Raw genomic sequence first — 25849 nt, forward strand, 5'->3', positions numbered from 1 at the left:
CAACTATAATTTCCAGCTCTTCATTGAGATCACCCTCACATGCCTTACTATTATATTATTTGATGATTTGTTGTCATCTTTAATATGCATGAAATATTTGCCACCAGATGTTAAGCAAGATACAATCTATTTAGAGATTCCTGGCAAAAAGCATGGGAAAAATAATTAACAAAGTATTGAGAAGGGTTTGAAAATAAGAAATTAGAAAAAAATGTTTATCAGGTTCTTTTTTTTCAGGAGGAAGGTGCATTAAGATGAAATGCACAAATGAATCCTGTGGAGGCGAGTTTCCTGCAGGAGCCAAATTCTGTACAGGATGTGGAATGGAAGTACAGACAACAGTTCCTGTTAAGTCAACTCTATGTCCGTCTTGTAATAACATTGTCCTGGAAGGATACAAATTCTGTTACATCTGTGGAGAGAAAATCGACCCTGCACTATTTATAAACAGAGTATGCTCTGGTACTAAAAACAATGGACAGAAATGTAACACAGTGCTGAATTTGGGTTCAAGGTTTTGTCAATCTTGTGGTACACCTCAAGACACGTCTAATACTAGCAGTAAGTTTATAGAACTTCACTGGTTCTGGGGCCAACATTTAATAAAAATTAATCAGACAATTATTAATAAGATTAAAAATGTGTTTCTCTTATTTTTCCTTTGTAAATACACGTGTGTACTGTTAATATTCTGGACCACCATTTATCCCATGAATTACTTCTTCCCTGAATATTTATATTGAGAGCTATTCGCCTTTAGAAGTAATTGAAAACTTAAATGCTACATTGTACATTTATGCCTTAGGCCAGGATTTTTTAATTTGTTGGTTTACGGATCCGCCGACCCGATTTTTCCGATTTCCAGAATAAAAATAAAATTGACTTTTCATGCTTTTTTATTCCCGCCGACCCTAACAAATGCATTATCCCTGAAAAATAATTAAATATTTTTTTTTATGAAATGAAATGCATTAATCACTAACAAAATTGATAACACTTTCTGTTGTGAAAAAATAAAACTTCCAGTTTACGTTTCTAAAAATAGACAAATCAATTACAACTGACCTTGAAATGTCGTTTGCGCAAATAATATTGCGGAACGAAACTTGTGTTTAAAACCAATTACACAATAAGTTCGTTTTCCTTATTTGTCATCAGTCCGTAAGATGCATCATCTCATAGAAATGGACTTGTCCAAATGTGGATAGGGTAAAGGCATCAAGTTGAAGTACTGAATATTAACAAATCATTGGGAATTTTCTTGTTTCATAGATAATAAAAAAATTATCGTCCATTTGGATAAAAAAACGGGAATGCGAGACAACAGATTAACCCGATAATCTCGTTTTCAAGTGGACGAGTCTATTAGGTTTTTGACACGTGTGTTGAAACTTATTTTCGTGCTTGAAGATCATTATATTATTCACCAAGTTTTCTGGAATTGATAAAGAGCTACGCGAATTTATTTTTCTTGTTTCTGAAATGACGATTTAATTTCGTCTTTGTCCGTGCACCCCACTTTTTTTACTGTAAATTATTAGACAATGTCATGCGATGTTTATAACAGTTGAGCAATAATATTTCATCGAACTAACATTTAAGAAATGATGATAAAATAGCATAACAAACATATTGTTAGAAAGGTGAAATATATATTGATTTTGCATATTTTTCTGTCTTCAAAGATGATTTTTTTTCTTTTTTTTTCCCCGACCGACCGACCCGACTTTTTCATGGGGAAAATCCGTAAACCATCAAATTAAAAAACCGTGGCCTTATCTTTGAAATGTGTTATTTTGATGAGGTCTCCTTTACATTTTTTGTTTGTGCTTCATTTCTTTTTGATATTATTCTTTTTCATTTATTTCAGGTAATGTTAATTTACCAGGTGATGCACCATTAAAACTAAGTTTACAAATTTCTCATCAGAAGGAAGACAACCTAGAGAGAACTATCCCTGTTGTTCAGGAAGAACATGTCAGTTCAGGTTCTAGCAGCCCTGATTTATGGGAAGTTCCAACCATCACACTGGACTCTAAAGATAATAAAACGGAATCTGTAAAAGGTTAGTTATAAATACAGAGCTTTGTTCTACATATGAAAACTCAATTGTTATGTGACATCCCAGCTAACAACGTTACGTCATAATTACGTCGTGACAATGTCATGTTTTCGTCGCATTGACGTCAGGTTATTACGTTGTATTTACGTAAAAGTGTATGGTTTTCTTTACGTTGTCACAACGTCGTACATTTACGTTGTGGTGACGTAAAATTACGTTTCTACAACGTTATTCCTGACATTACAACAACGTTTATATCACGTTATGTCGATGTTGTCACAACGTCATACATCAACGTTGTGGTGACATAAAATTACGTTTCTACAACGTTATTCCTGACATTACAACAACATTTTTATCACGTTATCACATCATACATTAACGTTGTGGTGAGGTAAAATTACGTTTCTACAACGTTATTCCCGACATTACAACAACGTTAATATCACATTATGTCGAGGTAATATACTTGCACTTTCATATTATGCTATCATATATATACACACATAGTATCAACTGTGTTTGGGACCATGAGGTGACCTCTAGATGATATATGGTGGTGTTATTCTCTGAAGGAAATCGTATATTCTGCATCATCTTTTTTTTGGTAGCTTCAATCGAATTGCTGTTTCAGTAATTGTGATATAACAGAAATGAATCCCTAAGGGCCATCTATAGCTGAGTGGCTGAGTGGCTGCCTATTCGTATGCAGTTCTTGATAGTTAGTGCTTGTAAAAATAATATGCATTTATCATTTATGTTTCTCTATAAGAGGGATGTTGCTCCGGTCTCTTTTAACCCGTCTTTATATTAATTGCTGCCTATACGATATGGGATTTGCCCATTGTTGAAGGCCGTACAGTGACCTCTATAGTTAATTACTGTGTCGTTTGGTCTCTTGTGGATAGTCTCATTGGCAATCATACCACATCTTCTTTTTTTTTATATTCAATTTATTTCATCGTAGTATACATTTCTCATTTAGCAACCCCAAGGGTGACTGGGGAATAGAAATATGGTCACTTGGTCTTCTCTTCTTCCGACCGGCAGTAAAACGCTTGCAGAAGTGGGGCGTCCGTTTGGCTGTGCGGGATGTATCAAGTTCGCAGTCACGTCTGGTCAGAATGGGGACGTTAAATCCGATGTGTCGTGTAAAGAGAGTGCTCAGTTCTTTGCACGTTGAAAACCCTTGCAACAACTCTTTGAGGGGTCCGTAGGTGGCCTGTTGCAAGGCAAAATGTCTGTCCCTATCCAATATACCCTCATTTTCTAGTGGCAGTCAAAATTTCCCCGACCATCATTTCGAATGGGCTCTATTAATATGATAAGACCTACCTATTGTATTTATTATTAACTTATTCTCGTCCTTAACATGCATGAAATATTTTCCACTGGACGTTAAGCAACTAACAATCAATCAATCTCATTTAGCATGTTCACGTTCTGAATATAATATCTGGCTAGCTTAATACCCACCCATGAAAGTTATAAAAAAGTTTAAGAAAAGTAAATAATGTCTGTATAATATATATATATCAAAAAGTGAAGAATTGATAGTTAACTTTGTTTATTCTAAATGTTCTCCTGGGTCCCTGGTAGTGGTATTTCCGGATCTGCTGCAATTACCCTCTTAGCAAATGGTTCCTGCAATTACAATACAAAAACTTATTTGTACAACAAGTTAAATTGTAATTATTTTAGGTCTAACATTATTGCAAATAAATACTAGATGTAACTGTGTGTAAGACGTGGCTTTCCAAATCTCCTTGAAAAACACATAAACCACATAATTATATATTCAGTTAAATTTAATGTTACCCTTTATTGTCCCAAAAGAGTATCTTGATCTTCACAATGCTAGTTACAAATACATATCTATAGTATAAAAACAATTTCGTACTGAATTAAAAAAAAAATAACCAACCAATACAAACAATAATAATTTTGGGAATAATCCAAGATAGGTTGGCAGCTATAATAGTCCTTTTGCGCCAATTACTGTTTTTTAGGGGTATCATCAGTTGCGCCAAATTTTGTTTTCCAAATGTATCATTTGCGCCAATAATCGGAACTCATTTGCGCCAATTTACCTGTATGTTTGTCTTAAAAAGTATCATATAATCGGAGACATTTCACCATGAAATGAGCATCTGGAGAGAAATGACTTGAAATGCAATAGACAGTCCATGTACAGAGAGAGAAGAAAACTTATTGCTTTGCTGAATATTTATTACAAGATATTCTAAAAGAGAAGAAAATATAAGCTTTTTCTGATTATGTTTAGCCAAATACGTTGATATCATGACACAGTGCTCTGCCCCCACCATCCGTATTGACTGAAACTCTATCTACCGCAAGACGTACTAGTAATGGAACAGAAGCATTCCACAGGAATTATTATGAACTGTTTTATGCATTTCATCCTTCAATGTTTGTATTTTTGGACAATTAATAAAGTGAAGTCACAAGCTACTAAGTACATTAATTAGGAAGTACCCATGCAGCAGCAGTAAGAAGAAAGTATGTTTCAGAAAAGAAAAACAATGGCTGTGTAAACTGCCAGTTCCAAGTCCGAATAAAGGTGGAGGGAAGTCATTTTTCTTCTAATTGCGCAATCGTATGTTTTATTTTTGGCGCAAATGATACCATTTAATTTTAAAACAAGTGGCGCAAACGTAGCATTGGAGAAAACCAGTTGTGGCGCAAAAGGACACATTTTTGGCGCAAACGGATCTCTCCCGATAGGTTGCACTATACGGGTAAAATAACTTAAGGGTATTCTTACCTTATAGCGTGTTCCGCCTGGTTTTAAAGGTGCATGTTTTAGGGTTTCCCCTATCAATTCTTCAATATCTGATGTCCTTGCTGAGGGGTAGTTCTTCATGTAAGACTCTACAAAAATTGACATTGATAAAATTTGCATAGTGATATTTAATATAATTTAAAAATAAACCTTATCATTTATCAAATTAAATAAACAGCTCCTTATTTTTTTTAAATTAATTTTCACATTATGACATATTCAAATATTCATTATGACTGATATATCTTTTTAAACTTCACAAAGAACCGGCGGTCGGTCGGTCGGTCGGTCGCGGTAAAATAACAAATTCACAGTATTGCCAGCGCCGGCAAAATAGCCATTACTTTTGAATCATGCTATTACGCTTTTAATCAAGATATTTTAATCAGATTATCATTACTGTTTCACCGGCAAATTAGCCACTGCCAAAATATAAAAAAATAAATATAATTGAAAGTTATGATCAATAAATGTACGTTTTACATTTACAAATTTGCCATATGATATGTTCCAGACCATATGAGTATTTGAATCGTACGAGTACGGTCCGGACCGTAAACGTATACTCGTACGGTCGGACCGTATGATTATACGCGTATGGTCCACTACGAGCTGACCATACATGTTATTGAATCATATGGTTTACATTTAGGCAACCATTATCACAATCTTTATTTTTAGTATTACAAATTGTTATTATTAAAATTAGATGGACGTATTTTTTTTTGCGTTTACATGTTTGCTGTTCATGCATGTTCCCTTGCATTTACATTTTTGTTTGTAAAGTTGCTAAATATTGTCCTCCCACATGTTTACTTCCGATATTTTCAATTTCAGTGATCATATAATTCAATTAATGTATTACTGGTCGACATGTTAAGACATACAAGAAATCAACAGATTTAATTAGCGTGATTTTTTTTATAGTTAAAATATAAAGTTTTTATTTCAATTACATTTGAACTTTTTTAAATAAATTTGAGAGTTAAGTTATCTTGATCTGTTATATGCATTTGCATTAAACTTGACCAACTTCTTAATATTAGTTCGACCGTATGAGTATTTTGAAAAAGTACGCATACGGTCCAAAAACTCATAGATACGGTCTGGAACATACATAAGAAGTCAAAATGTCTGAAGTTTTGTTGTTTATTTAGTCATAATTTTCTTGAGATTTGTTTTCATCATCTGATGAGTTAAACACAAATGCAAATTTTTACGATCTTCATTTGGTTAGAAAAATAGCAAACTTTTCAAGAATTTTTTTTCTTTGTGTTCATCTCGTCAGAAAATTAAAATGAGCATGAATAATATTATAACCAAATAAACAATAAAACTTCAGATATTTCTACATCTTTTGGTATCTATATTTAGAAAATCGCTTATACTGTTACTTCGTAATATTTTTTGAAAAATATCGATTTTAGTTGAAATGATAGGACTTTTTTTGACTGGGAACTCACTTTTGTCCAATGAAATATATATATCTACCTATTTAACAAAATTAATACAAATTGTAAAACATATATAGTAAAATGTCATAAATGTTTAAAATTATCCGGATTTTTCAAATAATAATAAAAATTAAAATATGTAATCAACAAAACATAACCTTTAAAAACAGAAATATAAATATAAAAAAGAAGGTGTGGTATGAATGCCAATGAGACAACTCTCCACAAGAGACACAACACAGAAATTAACAACTATATTTTGTTATACTAAATTTTTATCAGTTCTTTTAATTTATGAGTTATTTTCAAGGTATGCCATCACTGTGTCTGTGTATAACATGACATGGCAAAAACATACCACTGATAGCTTGCTATCCTGACCTCAATAGAATCAAATTAGCTACACGTGTGTAAGATTTCTGCAGAAGAAATTAACAAAAGTTTTTTTGTAAAAATAATTTATAAAGCAAGAGTACAACATTTAATTTCTTATCTATCTTCTAAAATGGTTTTATATATTACATCATGCACGTGTTGTAAAACCAGAATTATAGTGGTGCGATATGTCTAGATTACACGCTGATATCGTAAAATATCAGCCGCTAGCCACAATGTGAACCTTTTTGACGAGCTGCTGATATTTTTCGACATTTATACGAAGAAAACTCGCATTGTGACGTTGCTGATAAATTCACCTCTCACATTGTGACATCGCTGATAGTGATAATGCTTGGAGAACAAAAATCATGCTCGAAAAAACAAATCCTGTATTTTGACATATACCGGCCGCTTGAACATTTGACAATCACTTAAAAATATTCCATTGTGGCGTCAGATATTTTGTTTTATGACGTCAAACTTTTACGGGAACATCATTCTGTTCTTTTATAATAGAAACTTTATAAAAAGTAAGAAGAAAAAACAAGTTAAAGAATACAGATAAATGTACTTACATTGAATCTAAGTCTTTAGTGCAGTGGCTTTGTGAATGGCGTTTATTTTGAATATGACGTCATCACTTAAATAGCGTCACAACTGAAAGCCCTAACAACAGAACCAAAATCGGAAACGTTACGGTATTTCCGTATCTTTTTTTAACATGTTTGAATCAATAGAATAGATCACAGGTAATGCCTGCCTTATATCAAATATCGTTCATTAGTTCTACCAATAGAAACAAGACAAATTAAAATTAAATTTATTGCATGATAAAAGAAGAAATGTTGCTATTGTAAATTTAAGGGTTGTCGATAATTACGTTGCAACAACGTTTTAATTACGTGATTTATTTGATCGAAGTACAGAACATATTGCAATTAATTTTTTTTATTTTTTTTTTTATTACGATGTATTATTGATGACCAAACATCGTTCCTCTTTTATAAAAGCGTAAACATCAACTTGATACTGTTATCGACAAAAAATATGACGACGTTGCTATAACGTCACAGATACGTGACAGATGCGTCGCAATATGACATTGCAACAACGTAATATAAACGTTATTAAAAACAATAATAACGTTGTCGTGACGTCGGTTCTACGTCGTATCTGACGTGACGTAAAATTACATTCTCACAACGTTGCAACAACGTCGTACTTACGTAACGTCAGTCATGACCTTCCAGCGACCAATACATAACGTCGCAAGGACGTCATGTGTTTCCTGGGATCATTGGTTAATATTTTTTATGTTTCATATAAAAAAGAAAATATACTAATTGATGAAAAAAAAAAAAAAAAAAAAAAAAATTAAGCAAAGGTATAAAAAATTATGCATCATTTTTCTTTATATAATTTATAGTAAATTTGTCCTTACAATATGGTTTTTATACGACGGCAAAATATTTTGTGGTGGTATATTGGTGTCACGTCGTCGTCTTCTTATCATCGTCTGAAGAGATTTAATTTTCGCACAATAACTTTTATATAAGTAAATAGAAATCTATGAAATTTAAACACAAAGTTTATGACTACAAACAGAAAATGTGGATCGATTTTGGGGGTTATTGTCCCAACAGTTTAGGAATTAGGGACAAAAAAATAAGCATTTTTCTAGTTTCCAGACAATAACTTTTGGAATGGTGTAAGGATCTTTCTAAAATTATACCACAAGTTTCCATAACGCAAAGGGATGGTAAAAATTTACTTTGGGGGGTTATGGCTCAAACTGTTTAGGGGCAAAAAAGGGGAAAACATTAGGGGGTCCTGGTTAATGGACAATAACTGAAGTACAAAACATAGTTTTGAAGCAGTATAAGGGAAGTAATTCAAATACATTATATTTTGAATTACCTCCCTAACAATGCTTTGAATTATGTTTTGTACTTAATTAATTGTCCACATTTTGAGGTATCAATAGAAACTGATTAAATTACAATGTACCGTATTTATTCTATTTAAAGCCCCCTTCTAATTAACGCCCCCTACCGAAAATAGTGTGTTCAGAACTTTTGACTTCTAATAAACGCCCCCATTTTGTAGTTAATGTTATTGTTTTTTCAGTGACCAGGGCTATCATAGTCTGATTCTGTAGCCTCATTTAGGTCAGAATCTATTTCACCCTCACTCTCGCTAACTTCCATGGCTTCTTCATCGTACGCTGAAACGTTAGCCAACATTTCCTCATCCATATGGACATCTTCCACGTCAAACCCCTCGAAAGGATCATTATCATCATCGTGGTCATTTTGAAATAAATGATCTACGCTTCCGTCCCACTCATTCGAGATCCCACACTTTTTAAACGATTTTCGTATAATTTCTGGAGTGATAGAATCCCATGCTTTTTTAATCCAACTGAGAATTACGGACTTTGAAGGGGCCGTCTATTGCCACCTTTGGTTCTCTCAACAGGTCCATTAAATAACCATTCGTCATAAATTTCCAATAAGTATGATTTAAATGGCCTATTCCACGAAACATCAGCTGGTTGTAATTTTGATTATGGAGACAATAAGAAACACGTGTATGTTACTATAGTCTGTTTCAACAAAATTCAGGTAAAGGTCAATGAAGTAAGGTACGAAATTCGTTTCTCTAATTGACGCCCCCCTTTCGGAAATTGTCTTCGCCCCCGGGGCGTTTATTAGAATAAATACAGTAGTTATAACAGCAAAAACTTGTAGGACTTTACGTAAGCTTAAAATTGTTTATCTTTTTTATAGAAATTTTACAGCAGGATGATAGCCAAATAAATCTTCCTAAGATTGAACCCAGCAGTACTAGTAAAATTACTTCTACGTATGAGCAAGATGTAGAAACTATAGAAACTGGACAAGACTGCTCCTCAAAATTAGACAATGAGGGTTTGGAGATAGCAGATCAACAGAGTGATGAAGCACAAGAAAGTCTGCAAACTGTTCCAGTAGAAATGGAGAGTCCAGTGCTTACAGATCAACAGACTGTTGAGCCACAGAAAAGTAGTCACACTGGTCCAGTTGACAAGGAAGTTCCAGAGGTTATGGATCAACGACATGTAATTGGAAAGCCACAAGGCAATGATCTGACTGGTACAGATGGCATGGAAGGTATTGGGCAGACAGATCAACAGAATGGTGAGCCAAAATGCAGTGAGTTTTCTAGTCCAGTAGACAAGGAAGGTCAAGGGCGGAGAGATCATCAGATTGATGTACCACATGGCAATCAATATGCTGATCCAGAAGACAAGGCAAACCAAAATCTGTCAGATAAAAAAGCTGTTGAAACACAAGGTTAGGAACTTTTTGGTCCAGTAGAAAAAAAGATCCATGGCTGATATATCAGAAATACATTTCACAAGTTACTGGACTGTATGATAAAATGACAAAGAATAGAATAGTGAATGAAATGATGACTCTATATTAATTTAATATTTTCCCCAATTTTCTTTTCTCTCATCTGGACTTAATCCTTTTGCAATCTGCTTGAATTTTAAAGGGCCTTGTATACCAATTTGCTTTAAGTTTTTCTTAATATATTAGTCATATTTTATAACCACCAGCATGACCAGAAGGAAATTTTAAACTGCTAACTGTGAATCTAAAAGTATAAGTCACTGTAAATGTATTGGTTCATGTAGCTGGAGAGACTATATGGGAATTTTTTTTGGACATGGAATTTGTTTTTTTTTCAAAGTTTTGATTTCCGTTTAAATTGATTTTTCCTTTTAAGGAAATGACTGAGAACAATGTACTTAAGAAACATTACCATTAAAACATGCCTGCAGAGTGATCTGTACCAGCTGACATGAGTTTACAGATAGTTGTAACCCTAAAAATATATAAAATTGAGAATGGAAATAAGAAATTTACTTGAACTTGTGTGTATTCTTCCACTTGTTATTTCAAAATTTAAAAGTTTAGATTAAATTATGTTTACTTACTGAATGTGAAATGTACATAAGATTATCTTCTTTTAGCAGAAAGTATTTTGAGTGACAGGGAAAAACAAGCTGTTAAAACAGAAACATCTACATCAGAAGTAGAGAATTCAATAGATGATAAGGAGGAGTCAGCAGACATTGCTGAGGAGATGGATGCTTCAGAAAAAAACCCTGAAACAAATAAACCAATGCAAGAAGGTAAATAAACAGAACTTGTTTACTTGACTAATACATATATCCAGGGGCGGATCCAGGATTTCAGCCTAGGGGGGGGGGGGGGGGGGGGCGCAATGTTAAAATTTCGCTGAGCGGAGCGAGGGGAAATTTTTTTTGAGGTATTATTATCAAAATTATTGGAATATTCTTCTAAAGAGGGTGCAATGTAGATATCTTGCATGGCAAGCAAAACGTGGCGAATATTTTGTGTTAAAATAAGCGAGAAATTAAAGTTTCAAGCTAAAACCGCATAAATCCACCCCTGTCAATCTACAATCACCATAATTAACAAGAAATGTGCGAGTTTCAATTCATTGACTCAACAATAGCTCAACTGACCAATATTAGATTTAAAAAAAAACTTTTGCCAGCGATTTTTCATTGTCTTTTCACAATTTTTTATTATTATTATTTTTTGTTGTTTTCGGAGGTCGTGCCAAACTTTTTATGTACATTTTTTTTTACAGCAAACCACTAAATTCAAAATGAGATCTTTATTTTCATGGGATCCTATATGTAATACGGAAATACGAGTTGGAGCCTTGATCGTTTATGCATGCTTCGGCAAACTTTACAGGTTGCAATTAAGTGAGAAACATGTATTGATACAGATATATTAAATATTGATACAAATTAATAAAAACTAACCTTTCGCTTGAACCAGTATTTCTATCTTTTATTAAGAAGGAATTTAACCAGTTACCTTGACTGCTTTCTTCGCTGTGCAATGATGAAATACCCAACCCAACCGCGGATAGGGCACTTTCACCTACTTCGTTGAAAAGTGAGTTAGTGATGTTTTGGAGTTTCGATTATCAAAGAAATTGTTTATAATTTATAAATTGTTTTACTTTAACTGCCAATTAAAGCTTATGATATGTGTCATCAAACGTAGTAATCACATTGGTTCTGTTAAACTTACTGTTTTATATACTTCTTTGAATGATAAAACAGATTGCAATGCGACGACATTATGTTTCGTCGTCTGTTCAGATACTTTATTGAGCTGGGGACAACCCATGCTTTGCAAATTTTAGGTGCGCGCGCCCCCCCCCCCCCCCCCCCCCCCCGCCTAAATCCGCCCCTGATATCTATGTGGTCTTAATGTAACATGGGTGTGTTATTGGTTAGCTGGCAGCATCAATAGTGTCAGGTTGTTGTAGCAATGTTTTTCATGATAGCTTAATTTAAATGAGAATGATTTTTGTAAATGTTTTTTCACTTCTTCTAAAGGTTGGGAATAACCATTGTCCATTTTACCCTGTTTATGTGCAATTCATGAAAAATATATCATCTGTGTCCCATTGACATAGTCCCCACTTATTTACCTTTTAATAATAATAGTATTATTTTTAAAACTAAATGAGCTAGGTTAAAATTATAAACAGCATAAGTATCAAGATATTTTTACTCTGATCATATGTTTGACAACATGTTTTGGAGTTTTTGGTGTTGAAATGTTGATTTTTACTGGTTTTTTTTCTCTCTCAGTTATGTTACCTAAAATCCTACAGAAGCTAGATTACACATTAAAAATGCAAAAAGATCAGCAACACAAAGAGTTACTATAGTATGTGCATATGATATACAAGTCCTTACTTGCAAGCTGGTATTTTTTTTCACCAGAATGAGCAATTCACAGTTGTGCCTCTTCTTTCAACTAGCTATTCTTCTTTATAAATCACTTTACAATTAAGGAGTTTTTACAATTTTTTTTAAGCAAATACTGAATTTTTTTCATTTGAATTGCTTTTGTTAATTTGTTTTATTTTTAATTGAAGAACATCACTTAAAAAATAAGAAAATACATAATGCCAAAGAGTATCTAAGTATACAGGCTTTATATATTACATAACTTGTAATTAGGGCCCCGCCAAAGGCGGGTCCCCTATAGTGATCAGTCTGTCCATCCGTCCATCCGTCCGTCCGTCCGTAACACTTTGTGTCCGCTCCATATCTAGAGAACCATTATGATTTCATACTTTATACTTTACATGTTTATTAACCACCACCAGAGGGCGTGTCATTATGTATGTACAACTTCCTAGGTCAAAGGTCAAGGTAAAAAAACTTTGGTTTCAGTTGACAACCCTGTGTACTGTGATGAAGATCGTGTCCGCTCTATATCTTGAGAACCGTTATGATTTCAAAGTTTATACTTGACATGTATATGAACCAACACCAGAGGGTGTGTCATAATTTATGAACGACTGCCTAGGGCAAAGGTCAAGGTCAAAAACTTTGGTTTCAGTTGACAACCCCATGTCCTATGGTAAAGATTGTGGCCGCTCTATATCTTGAGAACCGTTATCATTTCAAAGTTTATACTTGACATGTTTATAAACCAACACCAAAGGGTGTCATAATTTATTTACAACTTCCTAGGTCAAAGGTCAAGGTCAAAAACTTTGATTTCAGTTGACAAACCCATGTCCTATGGTAAAGATACAATTTTTAAATGCACATTATTCACAGCGGGGCCCACAGAGATGGCTCCCATCTCAATGATATCTAGTTAGATTTAAATTGTTGGGTTAAATTTTGTATTTGAAACATTTCAGAACCAGAATTGACTATTATGGAGACACAAAGTACTGACCCCCAGTCTGATCATAGTAGCAATAATGGGGACCAGGACACAGTAAAGTCTAACAATGTTAAAGAAATAGATGATGAGAAAACACAGTTGAAAGTTGAGGAGAGTAAAACTGATGAAAGCTGTAATCAAGGACAGAAAGAGAAAGGTATCCATACTACATGTACTATTGTGTAACACAGCTTCTTCAATGTACAAGAATGACTTTAAAAGTACATAGTAATAGTGCTTTATTGCTTTTTAGCTCACCTGGCGCCATCACTTGGCGTCCGGCGTCTGGCGTCATCCGTTGTCGTCGTCCGTCGTCGTTAACTTTTACAAAAATTTTCTCCTCTGAAACTACTGGGCCAAATTTAACCAAACTTAGCAACAATCATCATTGGGGTAACTTGTTTAAAAAATGTGTCTGGTGACCCGGCCAACCAACCAAGATGGCTGCCATGGCTAAAAATACATATGTAGAACATAGGGGTAAAATGCAGTTTTTGGCTTATAACTCAAAAACCAAAGCATTCAGAGCAAATCTGACATGCGGTAAAATTGTTTAACAGGTCAAGATCTATCTGCCCTGAAATTTTCAGATGAATCGGACAACCCGTTGTGGGGTTGCTGCCCCTGAATTGGTAATTTTAAGGAAATTTTACTGTTTTTGGTTATTATCTTGAATATTATTATAGATAGAGATAAACTGTAAACAGCAATAATGTTCAGCAAATCTTACTTTGCTGAACATTATTGCTGTTTACAGTTTATCTCTATCTATAATAATATTCAAGATAATAACCAAAAACAGTAAAATGTTCAGCAAAGTAAGATTTACAAATAAGTCAACATGACCGAAATGGTCAGTTGACCCCTTTAGGAGTTATTGCCCTTTATAGTCAATTTTTAGCCATTTTTCGTAAATCTTAGTTAACTTTTACAAAAATCTTCTCCTCTGAAACAACTGGGCCAAATTAAACCAAACTTGGCCACAATCATCATTGGGGTATCTTGTTTCAAATATGTGTCCGGTGACCTGGCCAACCAACCAAGATGGCCGCCACGGCTAAAAATAGAACATAGGGGGTAAAATGCAGTTTTTGGCTTATAACTCAAAAACCAAAGCATTTAGAGCAAATCTGACAACAAATAAAATTGTTTATCAGGTCTAGATCTATCCGTCCTGAAATTTTCAGATGAATCGGACAACTCGTTGTTGGGTTGCTGCCCCTGAATCGATAATTTTAAGGAAATTTTGCTGTTTTTGGTTATTATCTTGAATATTATCATAGAAAGAGATAAACTGTAAACAGCAATACTGTTCAGCAAAGTAAGATTTACAAATAAGTCAACATGACCGAAATGGTCAATTGACCCCCTAAGGAGTTATTGTCCTTTATTGTCAATTTTTAACAATTTTCATAAAAAACTACTGGGCCAAGTTTATTATAGATAGAGATAATTGTAAGCAGCAAGACTGTTTAGTAAAGTAAGATGAACAAACACATCACCATCACCAAAACACAATTTTGTCATGAATCCATCTGCTTCCTTTGTTTAATATTCACATAGACCAAGGTGAGCGACACAGGCTCTTTAGAGCCTCTAGTTATTTTCTGGTTTCATATCATATTGTATCATATACCATATCACCAACACTATTATGGAAGATTTGACATTCTCTGTAAAGGCTGTTCCAGATGTAAACACATTGGGGAAATAAGGCACTTCAGTTAATAAATTGTTGATCATTAATTTTTTTCAGCATTTTGTAAGAATTATAACAAAAATGAAACTGCATATAATTGGGGATTTGGGTCTGGAAAAAGTGTCTTCCATCCCCATGTGTTTAAATCTTGGACAGCCTTAAAGGTAGTGTTGAGATATAATCCAATTAAAAGATTGAAGTTTTTTTGCCAATTACTTAAAAAAAAAAAGAGTTTGTCACATTTTTTGAAATTTATAAAACGGTTTTATTCAGTTGTAAAACAAAATATTTATAAGAATGAAAAAAAAGAGGAGGAACTCATTATTGAGATAGCAACTGAACAACAATAAAATGTAAAAATGACAGCAATACAGCTGGTCTACATATAGTCTACAACAATAGAAAAGTATCTATACCATATATATTTCTTCTTTGATTGACATATATTGAGGTCAGTCATCCTTTTCTTGTTCCGGATCATATGAGTATTTGGATCTTACACATATGGTCATGACCATATGGGTATATACTCATATGGTCGGGGTAATTAACACTCTGTTACCGTTTACTTTAAATCTATACTATTAAACGAGAAGACCTCATTTTGTGTGTCGCTTCTCTTCTCTTCTTTCCACAATACATTAATCAACATGCCACTATGTCCTATAGGTACAGTGCATAGTCGCATTTGTCATCCATTCATATGTTTATTTAGATTGAGTTTTTTTGGGAGAAAAACGAGAAAAAAGGCATTCCGATATTGTCCCGTTATGGGACGAACTTTTAAGTCAGATTAGACTTCCGGTTTACGTTTTTCTGTATACTTTGAACATACATATTCTACGAATAAAGTGTATTTTCAGAATTCTATCTGCTATCATTTTCAAGTTTACTATATCCACGGCGGTCACAGAGCTCATTGAATAGAGAGGGTCTGTATACTATATCAATGACCACCATGGATCGATTAGTAAACTTAGAATTGAAAGTAAATACACTTTATTTATATAGTAATGAATGTTCATAGCACTAAAATTATTCATGTGAAGTTTTGATACCTTTTCTGAAATTTTCCAATCATTTAATCTTTTACAAAATTCATTGAATACAAAAAAGAAGATGTGGTGTGATTGCCATGTTGAGACAACTCTCCACAAGAGACAAAATGACACAGAAATTAACAACTATAGGTCACCATACAGCTTTCAACAACGAGCAAAGCCCATACCGCATATACTCAGCTTTTTTAAAAAAAGGCCCCAAAATTACAATGTAAAACAATTCAAACAAGAAAACTAGCGGCCTAATTTATGTACAAAAAATGAACGAAAGACAAGCATGTAAAGGAGGAGGGATAAAAAACATTTTCTTGTCCCCAATAAACTATGACTTATGATACTTTTGCTGAAATTCTCCATTTATTCAATATTTTACAAAATTCTTCCAACAACACTTTACATACGTTAGACTACGCTCTGAATGCCTGCGATTTCGCGGGTGTGTTCTAGTACTTCTAAACTCTTCATTTGATATGACCGTTCATTAAAAAGACGCTATGATATAGGTAATTTTATTATTATATTATAATAAAAAGATTAGCTTAATAAAAATTAGAAGTTTCACATAGTTAATTTAACTTACTTGTCAAAACTATAATAAACACATTTTATACAGATGGTCATTACCGATGGTCATTACCGATGGTCATTACCGATTTGTTATTACAATTGAATGGCAATATGTCAACTTAATAAAATAAATTCCAAAAATTTCTTAATAAACTGTTACACAAGAAGTCACGGGAGAGTAACATAGTTTATATAAGTTTTTCTTGTGAATATGGTGTATTGCAATCATGTTACGATATTTGAGATCTAGAGCTTCTTAAAAACACCGTAGGCATATCGGAATGGCCCCAAACTATTCGGTATCACTGTACACAGCTACAAAAAGGCTAGCTTTTCACTTGCAAACAAAAGGTGTAAATGAAAAGGATAGTGCACAACCAAGACTTGCAAATGCAAAAAATCTATGATACCATGTGGAACTAAATGTCACCCCAAGCCTAAATGCAAGAATGTAATTAGCGATGAAAACTAACTATGGCATCCAAATTAAATTTTTACGTAGTATTTGAATTATAAAAAGTAATACATTGTCATGAAACAATTTTTGTTTTTTTTGATAAAGTTTTTGTATTATTGAAACTTTTATAATGTAATTAAAAAAAATAAAATAGCCTATATGGTCCAAATACTCATATGGTCCGGAACATATATAGTTGCTGCATGACTTTGATACCTCCATATTTCTCTAAAATGAGAAATCTTAAATGCCTCCAACATTTTATATTCTTTGCAGACGATATTGAAGATAAAGAGAATAAAAAGAAGGAAGCTGGTCAGAAAGAACAAAAAAATGAAGTCGCTATTATATCAGAACCTGAATCTGTGGATGATAGAGAAGACGAAAATAATGAAAGACCATCTAAAAGAAAAGCTGAAGACAAAGGAGGACAGATAAAGAAGATTAAAGGAGAAAAAGACAATTGTAACAATGCAGAGGTAGGTACCCCACGTATGATTGTAGAGGGGCATTTTGTTTTCTGGTTTGTGCGTCCGTTTGTCTGTTCATCTGTTCCTCCGTTCATTCATCTGTCCCGCTTCAGGTTAAAGTTTTTGGTCAAGGTAGTTTTTGGTGAAGTTGAAGTCCGATCAACCTGAAACTTAGAACACATGTTCCCTATGATATAATCTCTTTAATTATAATTCCAATTTAGAGTTGCTACCCCATTTGCATGGTTCCCCAAACATAAAAATTAATACTACAAGTGGGGCATCCGTGTACTATGGACACATTCTTGTTTGTCATCATTACCTACTACGTTTTTTTCCTCATCCGGTCCAGTGCTGCAGATTTTAACTTATGAATACCTGATGCCTTTTTATTTCTGATTTCTTGTTTTAAAAAAACTGAGTTAGATTATTGAAATATTCACAGAAATGACTGAACAATTTTAAAATGCCTGCTTTAGTTGTTGGGCATAATGTTTTCCAGTCTGTCTGTCTTTCCATTAGTCTATCCATCCTATATGAGGTTAATGTGTTAGTTAAAGGTAGTCTTTGATTGCATCAACATTTAACTTACTACTTATGTATGTTATCAGGTATTTTATATATTGAATGATTATGGTACAATAGAGTTTTGAGCAATATTTCATGGTTTACTGAACATGTAAATGTGATAGTGTGTATCAGGTTTAAAGTTTTATTTAAGGTAGTTTGTGGTTGCATCAACATGAAACTTAGTGATTTTTAACCAGGTGAAAATGGGAAAAAAAAATTTATCATGTTTATCGTAAATGCTCAAATCTACTAAAATATGTCAAAAATATGCTCAACAAACAATCAAACATTGCAAAAATATTTGCAATAAGGTTAAGAAATATTGACATATGGCATAAATACAATCAAAATATGTAGCTTGTCTAATATTCATCAAATTTTTATGAGAGTGCAAATCTCTTTTATTAAATAATTTAACTTCACAGCATTGCCAGCAGTAAACTTTATATGGGAGCAGGTATGAAACTAAATCCTTTTCAGATTGTTTTTCAACAGTAGTACAATCAAATGTAATTAAACTTTATTCTGTATTTCTATAAATTTGAATATTCTTGAAGAATACAGATGAAGAAACAAAGGATAAGTTTGGAGTTCAAGAAGAAGGAGACAACAAACCCTCTGATACTTCTTCAGATCAACAACTTGTTGAGTCGGTTAATGATGAAGCATTTGTGAGTATTTTTAAAATGCATCAGAGAAAATATTTTCAAGAACATGTATCTTAAAATTGTCTCTTTGATATATATGTTTCAGAACAAAAGACAAATGTTTATTTATAATTTCTGAGAGACTTATCACTTCTTGATTTTCTTAATAATAAAAACATCCTAGACATTTACTGAAATAATAGTTGAATTAGAATGAAAAAAAATCATTGAAATAATGCAGAATTATGTATATGGAATTCTAGCTAGTACTAAACTATAGAAATTAAAGACAACACTCAAATTGTTTAATCAAAGGAATATTAGCATTATAATCATCTGCTGAATTTATACTCAAACATGTAGACATGTTATATTAAAACTGTAATAAAATTGAGAATGGAAATAAGGAATGTGTCAAAGAGACAACAACACAACCATAGAGCAGACCACAGCCAAAAGCCAACAAATCCTTTTACCCTGATATACCACCAGGATGTTATCTTTAATTTCTAATTAATGTTTAGATTGCAAACATAGCTTCAGCATGAGCTGTACAGCTCTTCATAGATCATTTAACAATAATCCCTTTAAAACCACTGATATGGTGAAATTTTTTAATACAGCAATAGCTTTTTACTTCAACAGTCTGGTAGGAGCAATGGTGAAAACAATGGAATACAAGATTTTGGAAGCAGTGTTGACCCACCTCCAGATAAATCTAATTCCAGCATAACAGATGAAGTTGATAGAACAAAGAAAGGAAAAGAAGTCACTACCAATACAACAGATAATACCGATGCTGATAATAACAACAGGGATGTATGTATTAGACCAAGACTTTTGATAATCTGCATGCATGAGACAATGGGCTTGAGGGTTTTGATCAAAGGGGGACGAAAGATACCAAAGGGACAGTCAAACTCATAAATCTAAAACAAACTGACAACACCATGGCTAAAAATGAAAAGGACAAACAAACAAGAGCACACACGACACAACATAGAAAACTAAAGAATAAACAACACGAACCCCACCAAAAAACTAGGGGTGATCTCAGGTGCTCCGGAAGGGTAAGCAGATCCTGCTCCACATGTGGCACCCGTCGTGTTGCTTATGTGATAACAAATCCGGTAAATAGTCTAATTCGGTAGGTCACATTGATCAAGTGAGGGTGCTATTTTACAAATTAATTCCCATGAAATCAGCTCAGTAGTCAGTGCTTCGGTACTGACATGATTAAACAAACTTTACTAAAATTGTCTGTTTATAAATTTTGAAATTATTATGAAACTAAGGTTTCAACTCCCTCAGGCAAAGTTGGCTTTAGATGAATTTGGCTATTTATTTTAGGTATTTTTAACATATAGCTCTTCAACGATTTTGGGTACTTATACATCTTTTGATTTCAAATGTTTGGCTTTGAGCGTTCCTGATGAAGGTAAATCCAGAAAAGCACTTCGGACGCAATAAATTATTAAATGTGTTGTTTTATATTTTTACATCACTGGGTCGATACCTCTGCTGGTGGACTATCAGTCCCTGAGGGTATCATCAGCTCAGTAGTCAGTGCTTCGGTACTGACATGATTAAACAAACTTTATTAAAATTGTCTGTTTATAAATTTTGAAATTATTATGAAACTAAGGTTTCAACTCCCTCAGGCAAAGTTGGCTGTAGATGAATTTGACTATTTATTTTAGGTATTTTTAACATATAGCTCTTCAACGATTTTCGGTACTTATACATCTTCGGATTTCAAATGTTTGGCTTTGAGCGTTCCTGATGAAGGTAAATCCAGAAAAGCGCTTCGGACGCAATACATTATTAAACGTGTTGTTTTATATTTTCACATTTACAAGCGTCTCTAGGTATCTTTTGCCCATAAACATATTCTCCATGCATATTAAACTTCATGAACTCTTGCCATTGCATGGTATCCTTTGCCGTTCAATATACCAATCTTTTAAAAAATATTCTCTGAAACCACTAGTCAAATTTGTATTAATGACGACAAAAATTATTATTAGATAATTATGATATTTATGCCTGTAAAACTGGAAACAATTTAGTTATTACCAATAAAAAAACTGTCTGATATGTAGAATTTACACTCAAATATTATAATTGTTTTTGATTTAGAAAATTCCCAGACAATTGCTCCAGAGATGAGTCACTTTTAACAGTCATATTTAAGACAATATCTTTATGTCTAAGGATATCTTTATTTTTATGTACCACCTACGATAGTAGAGAAGCTTTATGTTTTCTGGTCTGTGCGTCTGTTTGTTGGTCCATCTGTCCATCTGTTCTCGCTTCAGGTTAAAGTTTTGGTCAAGGTAGTATTTGATGAAGTTGAAGTCAAATCAACATGAAACTTACTACACATGTTCCCTATGATATGATCTTTTTAATCTAAATGCCAAATTAGAGATGTGACCACAATTTCACAGTCCACTGAACATAGAAAATGATAGTGAGAGTGGGGCATTGTTGTGTTTATGGACACATTCTTGTTTTCTACAGAGTCAATTTACTAATGTATGATGAGCTTACTTTTACATGTTCTAAATATTGCATTAATAGTATATATTATTGCAACGATTTCAATATGCACTAAACAGGTGTATCATCTGCCCAGGGCTCACCTGATTATTTTAAGATGAATTTCACAACAGAAACTTTGGCATCATTATTGTAATTAAATGACCAGTGTTGTGTTTTTAAAGGATTTAGGTTGATAATACCACTTTCAGATGTAAGGTCAACTTCCTTTTTAGAATTTAATATTACATGGCTTTGGCTACATGTTTTGAATAACTTCATTGGACTTTAATCTTAACGATTCACATTGAGTATCATAAGTCAAGACATATTGTCTGTAATATGTCTCATGATATGTCCATTATTATGCCCTTATTATAATTATGTTTGGTCATCATGTCATCTGTATGTGCATTCTTGTATAACCTTTGAAGGTTACTGAAAGTAAGACCAAAGAGATTCCACATTCAGAAGACAAACCTGCAGGTGAAAACGAAAATCCAAAAAGAATCACACGATCTATTACCAAAGCAATGAAAGAAAAGGAAAACAAAGCAGGAAACAAAGAACAGGTATTATTTTAATAAATAATCATTAGTATAGTTATACCCCCGCTTTAAAAAAGGGGGGGTATACTGTTTTACCTCTGTCTGTCAGTCCGTCAGTCAGTCCGTCAGTCAGTCCGTCAGTCAGTCCGTCAGTCAGTCCGTCCCATGAAACTTTCGTCACATTTTTCTCAGGAACTACACATCCACCCTTTCTGTAATTTGGTATCAACATTTATATATGTCAGCCACACCGTGTGATGCGTTTTCAGATTCATCACTTGACAACTTCCTGTTTACCGAACACTTGTCTGATTTTACACATGATAGCCAAGTTGAAAATTTTCGTCACATTTTTCTCAGGAACTACAATACAAGGATTTCTGAAATTTGGTTTCAGGATTTATATAAGTCAGCTATACCGTGTGATGCGTTTTCAGATTCATCACTCGACAACTTCCTGTTTACCGAACACTTGTATGATTTTACACATGATAGCCAAGTTGAAAATTTTCGTCACATTTTTCTCAGGAACTACAATACAAGGATTTCTGAAATTTGGTTTCAGGATTTATATAAGTCAGCTATACCGTGTGATGCGTTTTCAGATTCATCACTCGACTACTTCCTGTTTACCGAACACTTGTATGATTCTACACATGATAACCAAGTTAAAAATTTTCGTCACATTTTTCTCAGGAACTACAATACAAGGATTTCTGAAATTTGGTTTCAGGATTTTTATAAGTCAGCTATACCGTGTGATGCGTTTTCAGATTCATCACTCGACAACTTCCTGTTTACCGAACACTTGCATATTTTTACACTTTTAATATTATCCACTTGCGGCGGGGGTATCATCAGTGAGCAGTAGCTCGCAGTTTCACTTGTTAGTTATATTTGTACCAGTATCATCGATCTGCAATTCTGTCGGGTAGATCAATAGTTCTAGAGGGTTAAATATCGACACGTTGATTGTAGATTATCTATGGTTATTCAAACTAGACCAGAGTTAACCCTCTTGATGCCAAAGCGACATATATGTCGTTTCAGTGTTGATGCCAAAGCGACATATACGTCGTTTGGGGGTTTGATGCCAAGGCGACATATATGTCGTTTCAACAATAGTATATATTATAAATCAAAATTTTGAAACCTGTACTACACTAAATGATTAAAGCCTTATAACATTGTTGACCATAGGTCATCTAAGTGTATTTTGAAGCAATGACGTCATATCCATGACGTCATTATGACGTTATAATTATGGCAAAAGTATTTTTAAAAAAAATTGAATTTTCTTTCTCTGAAAAAAAAAAACGTCTACCAGCGGCAAACAATGACGTTGGTTTTTATATTTGCAGATCTTTGCAAACACATGACATTGGTGCTGAAGTTTAAAATCTTGACATAAGAGCTGGAAAGACAAGATAATTGAACAAGACCGGCCCACCCCTTTTTTTGGCATCGTAATTTATCAGAATAATATAATAAAAAAACACTTTATTGACCGCGTTTCCGACATATTCGTCAGACTGTGTGTTGAAAAATGCTTTAGAAAGTTTCGCATATTACGAATGTTCGAATATAAATGTTTATGTGTTTACCCTCTCAGTCCAAAACGGGAAATCGGTCCATCCATGACAAAATAATGGCCCAAGAGGACTCGGTAATTAATAAAAGAATGTTGAGATTTGGAGTTATGAAAATTTAGAAAAACACGATATTTAAGCATGGAAATCAACAGAAATCCCCTAAAATTGTCGATAAAATACACACTGCCAATGCCCACATTTTCTTTTCTAAATTGAGTTCCTTTTATCCAAATTGTGTTTGATTGATAAGCGACAAATACTTGGCTTTAATTTTATAAACACAGTTTTATATTTATTTGTTTTCGCATTTAACCTACATGTTATATACTCCTTTTGGTGTTTTAAAGTGTTCTTTATTATTACTAGCTGAGTTCCTGCCATGAAGGAGGAAAGTGTTAATTACATTTTTTACAAACATAGGGGAAATATTTTATAAACATTTTAGGACTGAAATCGTGTCATTAAACATTATAGGGTGCATTATTGACGGACACTTTCAGTCACATAGTTGATAGACGAAATATTTAATTTAAATTTTAACTAAATTAAAAGTATTTTAAAACTGGATTAACGATTTATTAATTGCATGTCATTTAGTTTAGCGACAAATATTTTAAACTTATAATATACAAATAAGGGGATGTGGTTTAACTGCAAATGAGTATGATGAGACAGCAATCAACTAGGTTGAAATGAAGTGGATGTTAGCAATATTGCAGGCAATAGTACGGCCTTCAACAATGAGAAAAAAAACCACTAGTCGCCTACAGAAGACCCCGAAGTGTAAAATGTGAAACAATTCAATTGAGAAAATGAATGGCCTAATTCATAATAATATATTTGGCTTGTTATACTCGTGTACAAGTATAACAAATAAGTTTAATCATTTAATTGAGAGAAAAAAATGAAAAATTAGTGAATTTTAACCTTTACGGAGATGCAACGGGTTCTGTATTTCTATTTCCAATATGATTTAAAAGGAGATGGTCATATAGACCCTTTACAGATCCATTTTTTTACATACCGGTGTTATATAGCCATTCTTCCCCCATGCCAGTTTTTCCCCGGGGGGAAAGACTGGCATGAGCCAATATTTCCCCCGTGGAAATTTTGGATCATTGCCATTTTTCCCCCCGCGGAAATTTGACAATACGTATACATATAGTCACTTTTCCCCCATGCCAATCTTTCCCCCTATATTATAGATATCACTGTATATATAAACACGTCTGAAAATTAAACCGAACAGTGTTAGAAATAGGTTTATAGATACAAATTTTTAGTTCTTTTACATTAACAAAAGTCTGTCTATAGGTTTATCAGTCTGTCTATGTTTCAACTAATCTGTCTTGCTTTGTGTCCCCTAGTCTTTCTACATTCTCAACTGCATGTCTGTCTATATGTCGACAAGTCTGTCTACATATTCACCCGTCTGTTCACATGCTTACCAGTCTGTCTACATATTCACCCGTCTGTCCACATGTTTACCAGTCTGTCTATGCTCACTAGTCCGTCTATATTTTCACTAGCTTTGAAATAACTTTCAGTAACTGCGAGTACTTTTATTTCGGTGCTTTGTTTCTATTGTTTTTATGTAAGTGATTTTTGCGCAACGTATCAACATTTTTAGTGAAGCCAATGGCAACTGATACTTTTTTTTTTTGCGGTGTGCTGTCCTAGGTTTGGTTCATTGGGGAGGGTTGAGTTTATGGCCACCACATTGTTTATGTACCAATGCCCATTCCAAAGCCAGGAACATGTAGTACCGGGTACAGTGGTTGTTGTTGGTTCATGTCGTTTGAGTATGTTTTTTTTTTGTAAATTATTTTGTAATGAATAAGCCTGTTAGTTTTGTTTGTTTTGTTCCCTAATTTGTATGGTCGGAGCATTTTATAGCCGACTATATATGGGTTTTTTTTCATTTTTGGAGACCGTACGGTGGCCTTTTATTACTTGCTACCAGGTCCGTGTAACTCCGGTGGATATTTGTATAATAAGTGCTAGATCGTGGTCGACCCTATATATACACCTGGAGGTGGAATATTTTTGTAGATCTTGTACAGCGAGTCACAATAATGGAGGTAGTTCCTGTAATTCCACGTTTCCACTGCACGTCTCCCACGCTGGTTGGAGAGGGGGTACATATCTCCCCTAGATTTGATGAAGTTTCACCCTTATCGGACTTCTTCTCCTGAATGAAAGCTTAAAGTAT

The 25849-nt window shown here is 33.6% G+C and overlaps 1 protein-coding gene and 1 long non-coding RNA gene across 2 annotated transcripts in view; one reads left to right on the forward strand and one right to left on the reverse strand.

The window, feature by feature from the left end:
• Positions 1-249: 249 nt before the first annotated feature.
• LOC139492851 (myb-like protein X) overlaps positions 250-25849 on the forward strand; it is a 33270-nt gene continuing 7670 nt past the window's right edge. The window contains exons 1-9 of the mRNA XM_071281002.1: positions 250-561; positions 1871-2065; positions 9487-10032; positions 10719-10880; positions 13460-13642; positions 17546-17748; positions 18867-18980; positions 19602-19775; positions 21932-22069. Of these exons, the coding sequence (XP_071137103.1) occupies positions 255-561; positions 1871-2065; positions 9487-10032; positions 10719-10880; positions 13460-13642; positions 17546-17748; positions 18867-18980; positions 19602-19775; positions 21932-22069 (2022 nt within the window). The 5' untranslated portion in view covers positions 250-254. The remainder of the gene's footprint in view (positions 562-1870; positions 2066-9486; positions 10033-10718; positions 10881-13459; positions 13643-17545; positions 17749-18866; positions 18981-19601; positions 19776-21931; positions 22070-25849) is intronic.
• On the reverse strand, positions 3613-7370 carry LOC139492500 (uncharacterized). Its single transcript, XR_011656863.1, has 3 exons — positions 7273-7370; positions 4848-4954; positions 3613-3706 (listed from the first exon to the last, which is right to left on the reverse strand). It is a non-coding gene; the product is annotated as an uncharacterized lncRNA (long non-coding RNA).

The sequence above is a fragment of the Mytilus edulis genome, chromosome 10, assembly GCF_963676685.1.
Source record: "Mytilus edulis chromosome 10, xbMytEdul2.2, whole genome shotgun sequence".
Lineage (NCBI taxonomy): Eukaryota > Metazoa > Mollusca > Bivalvia > Mytilida > Mytilidae > Mytilus > Mytilus edulis.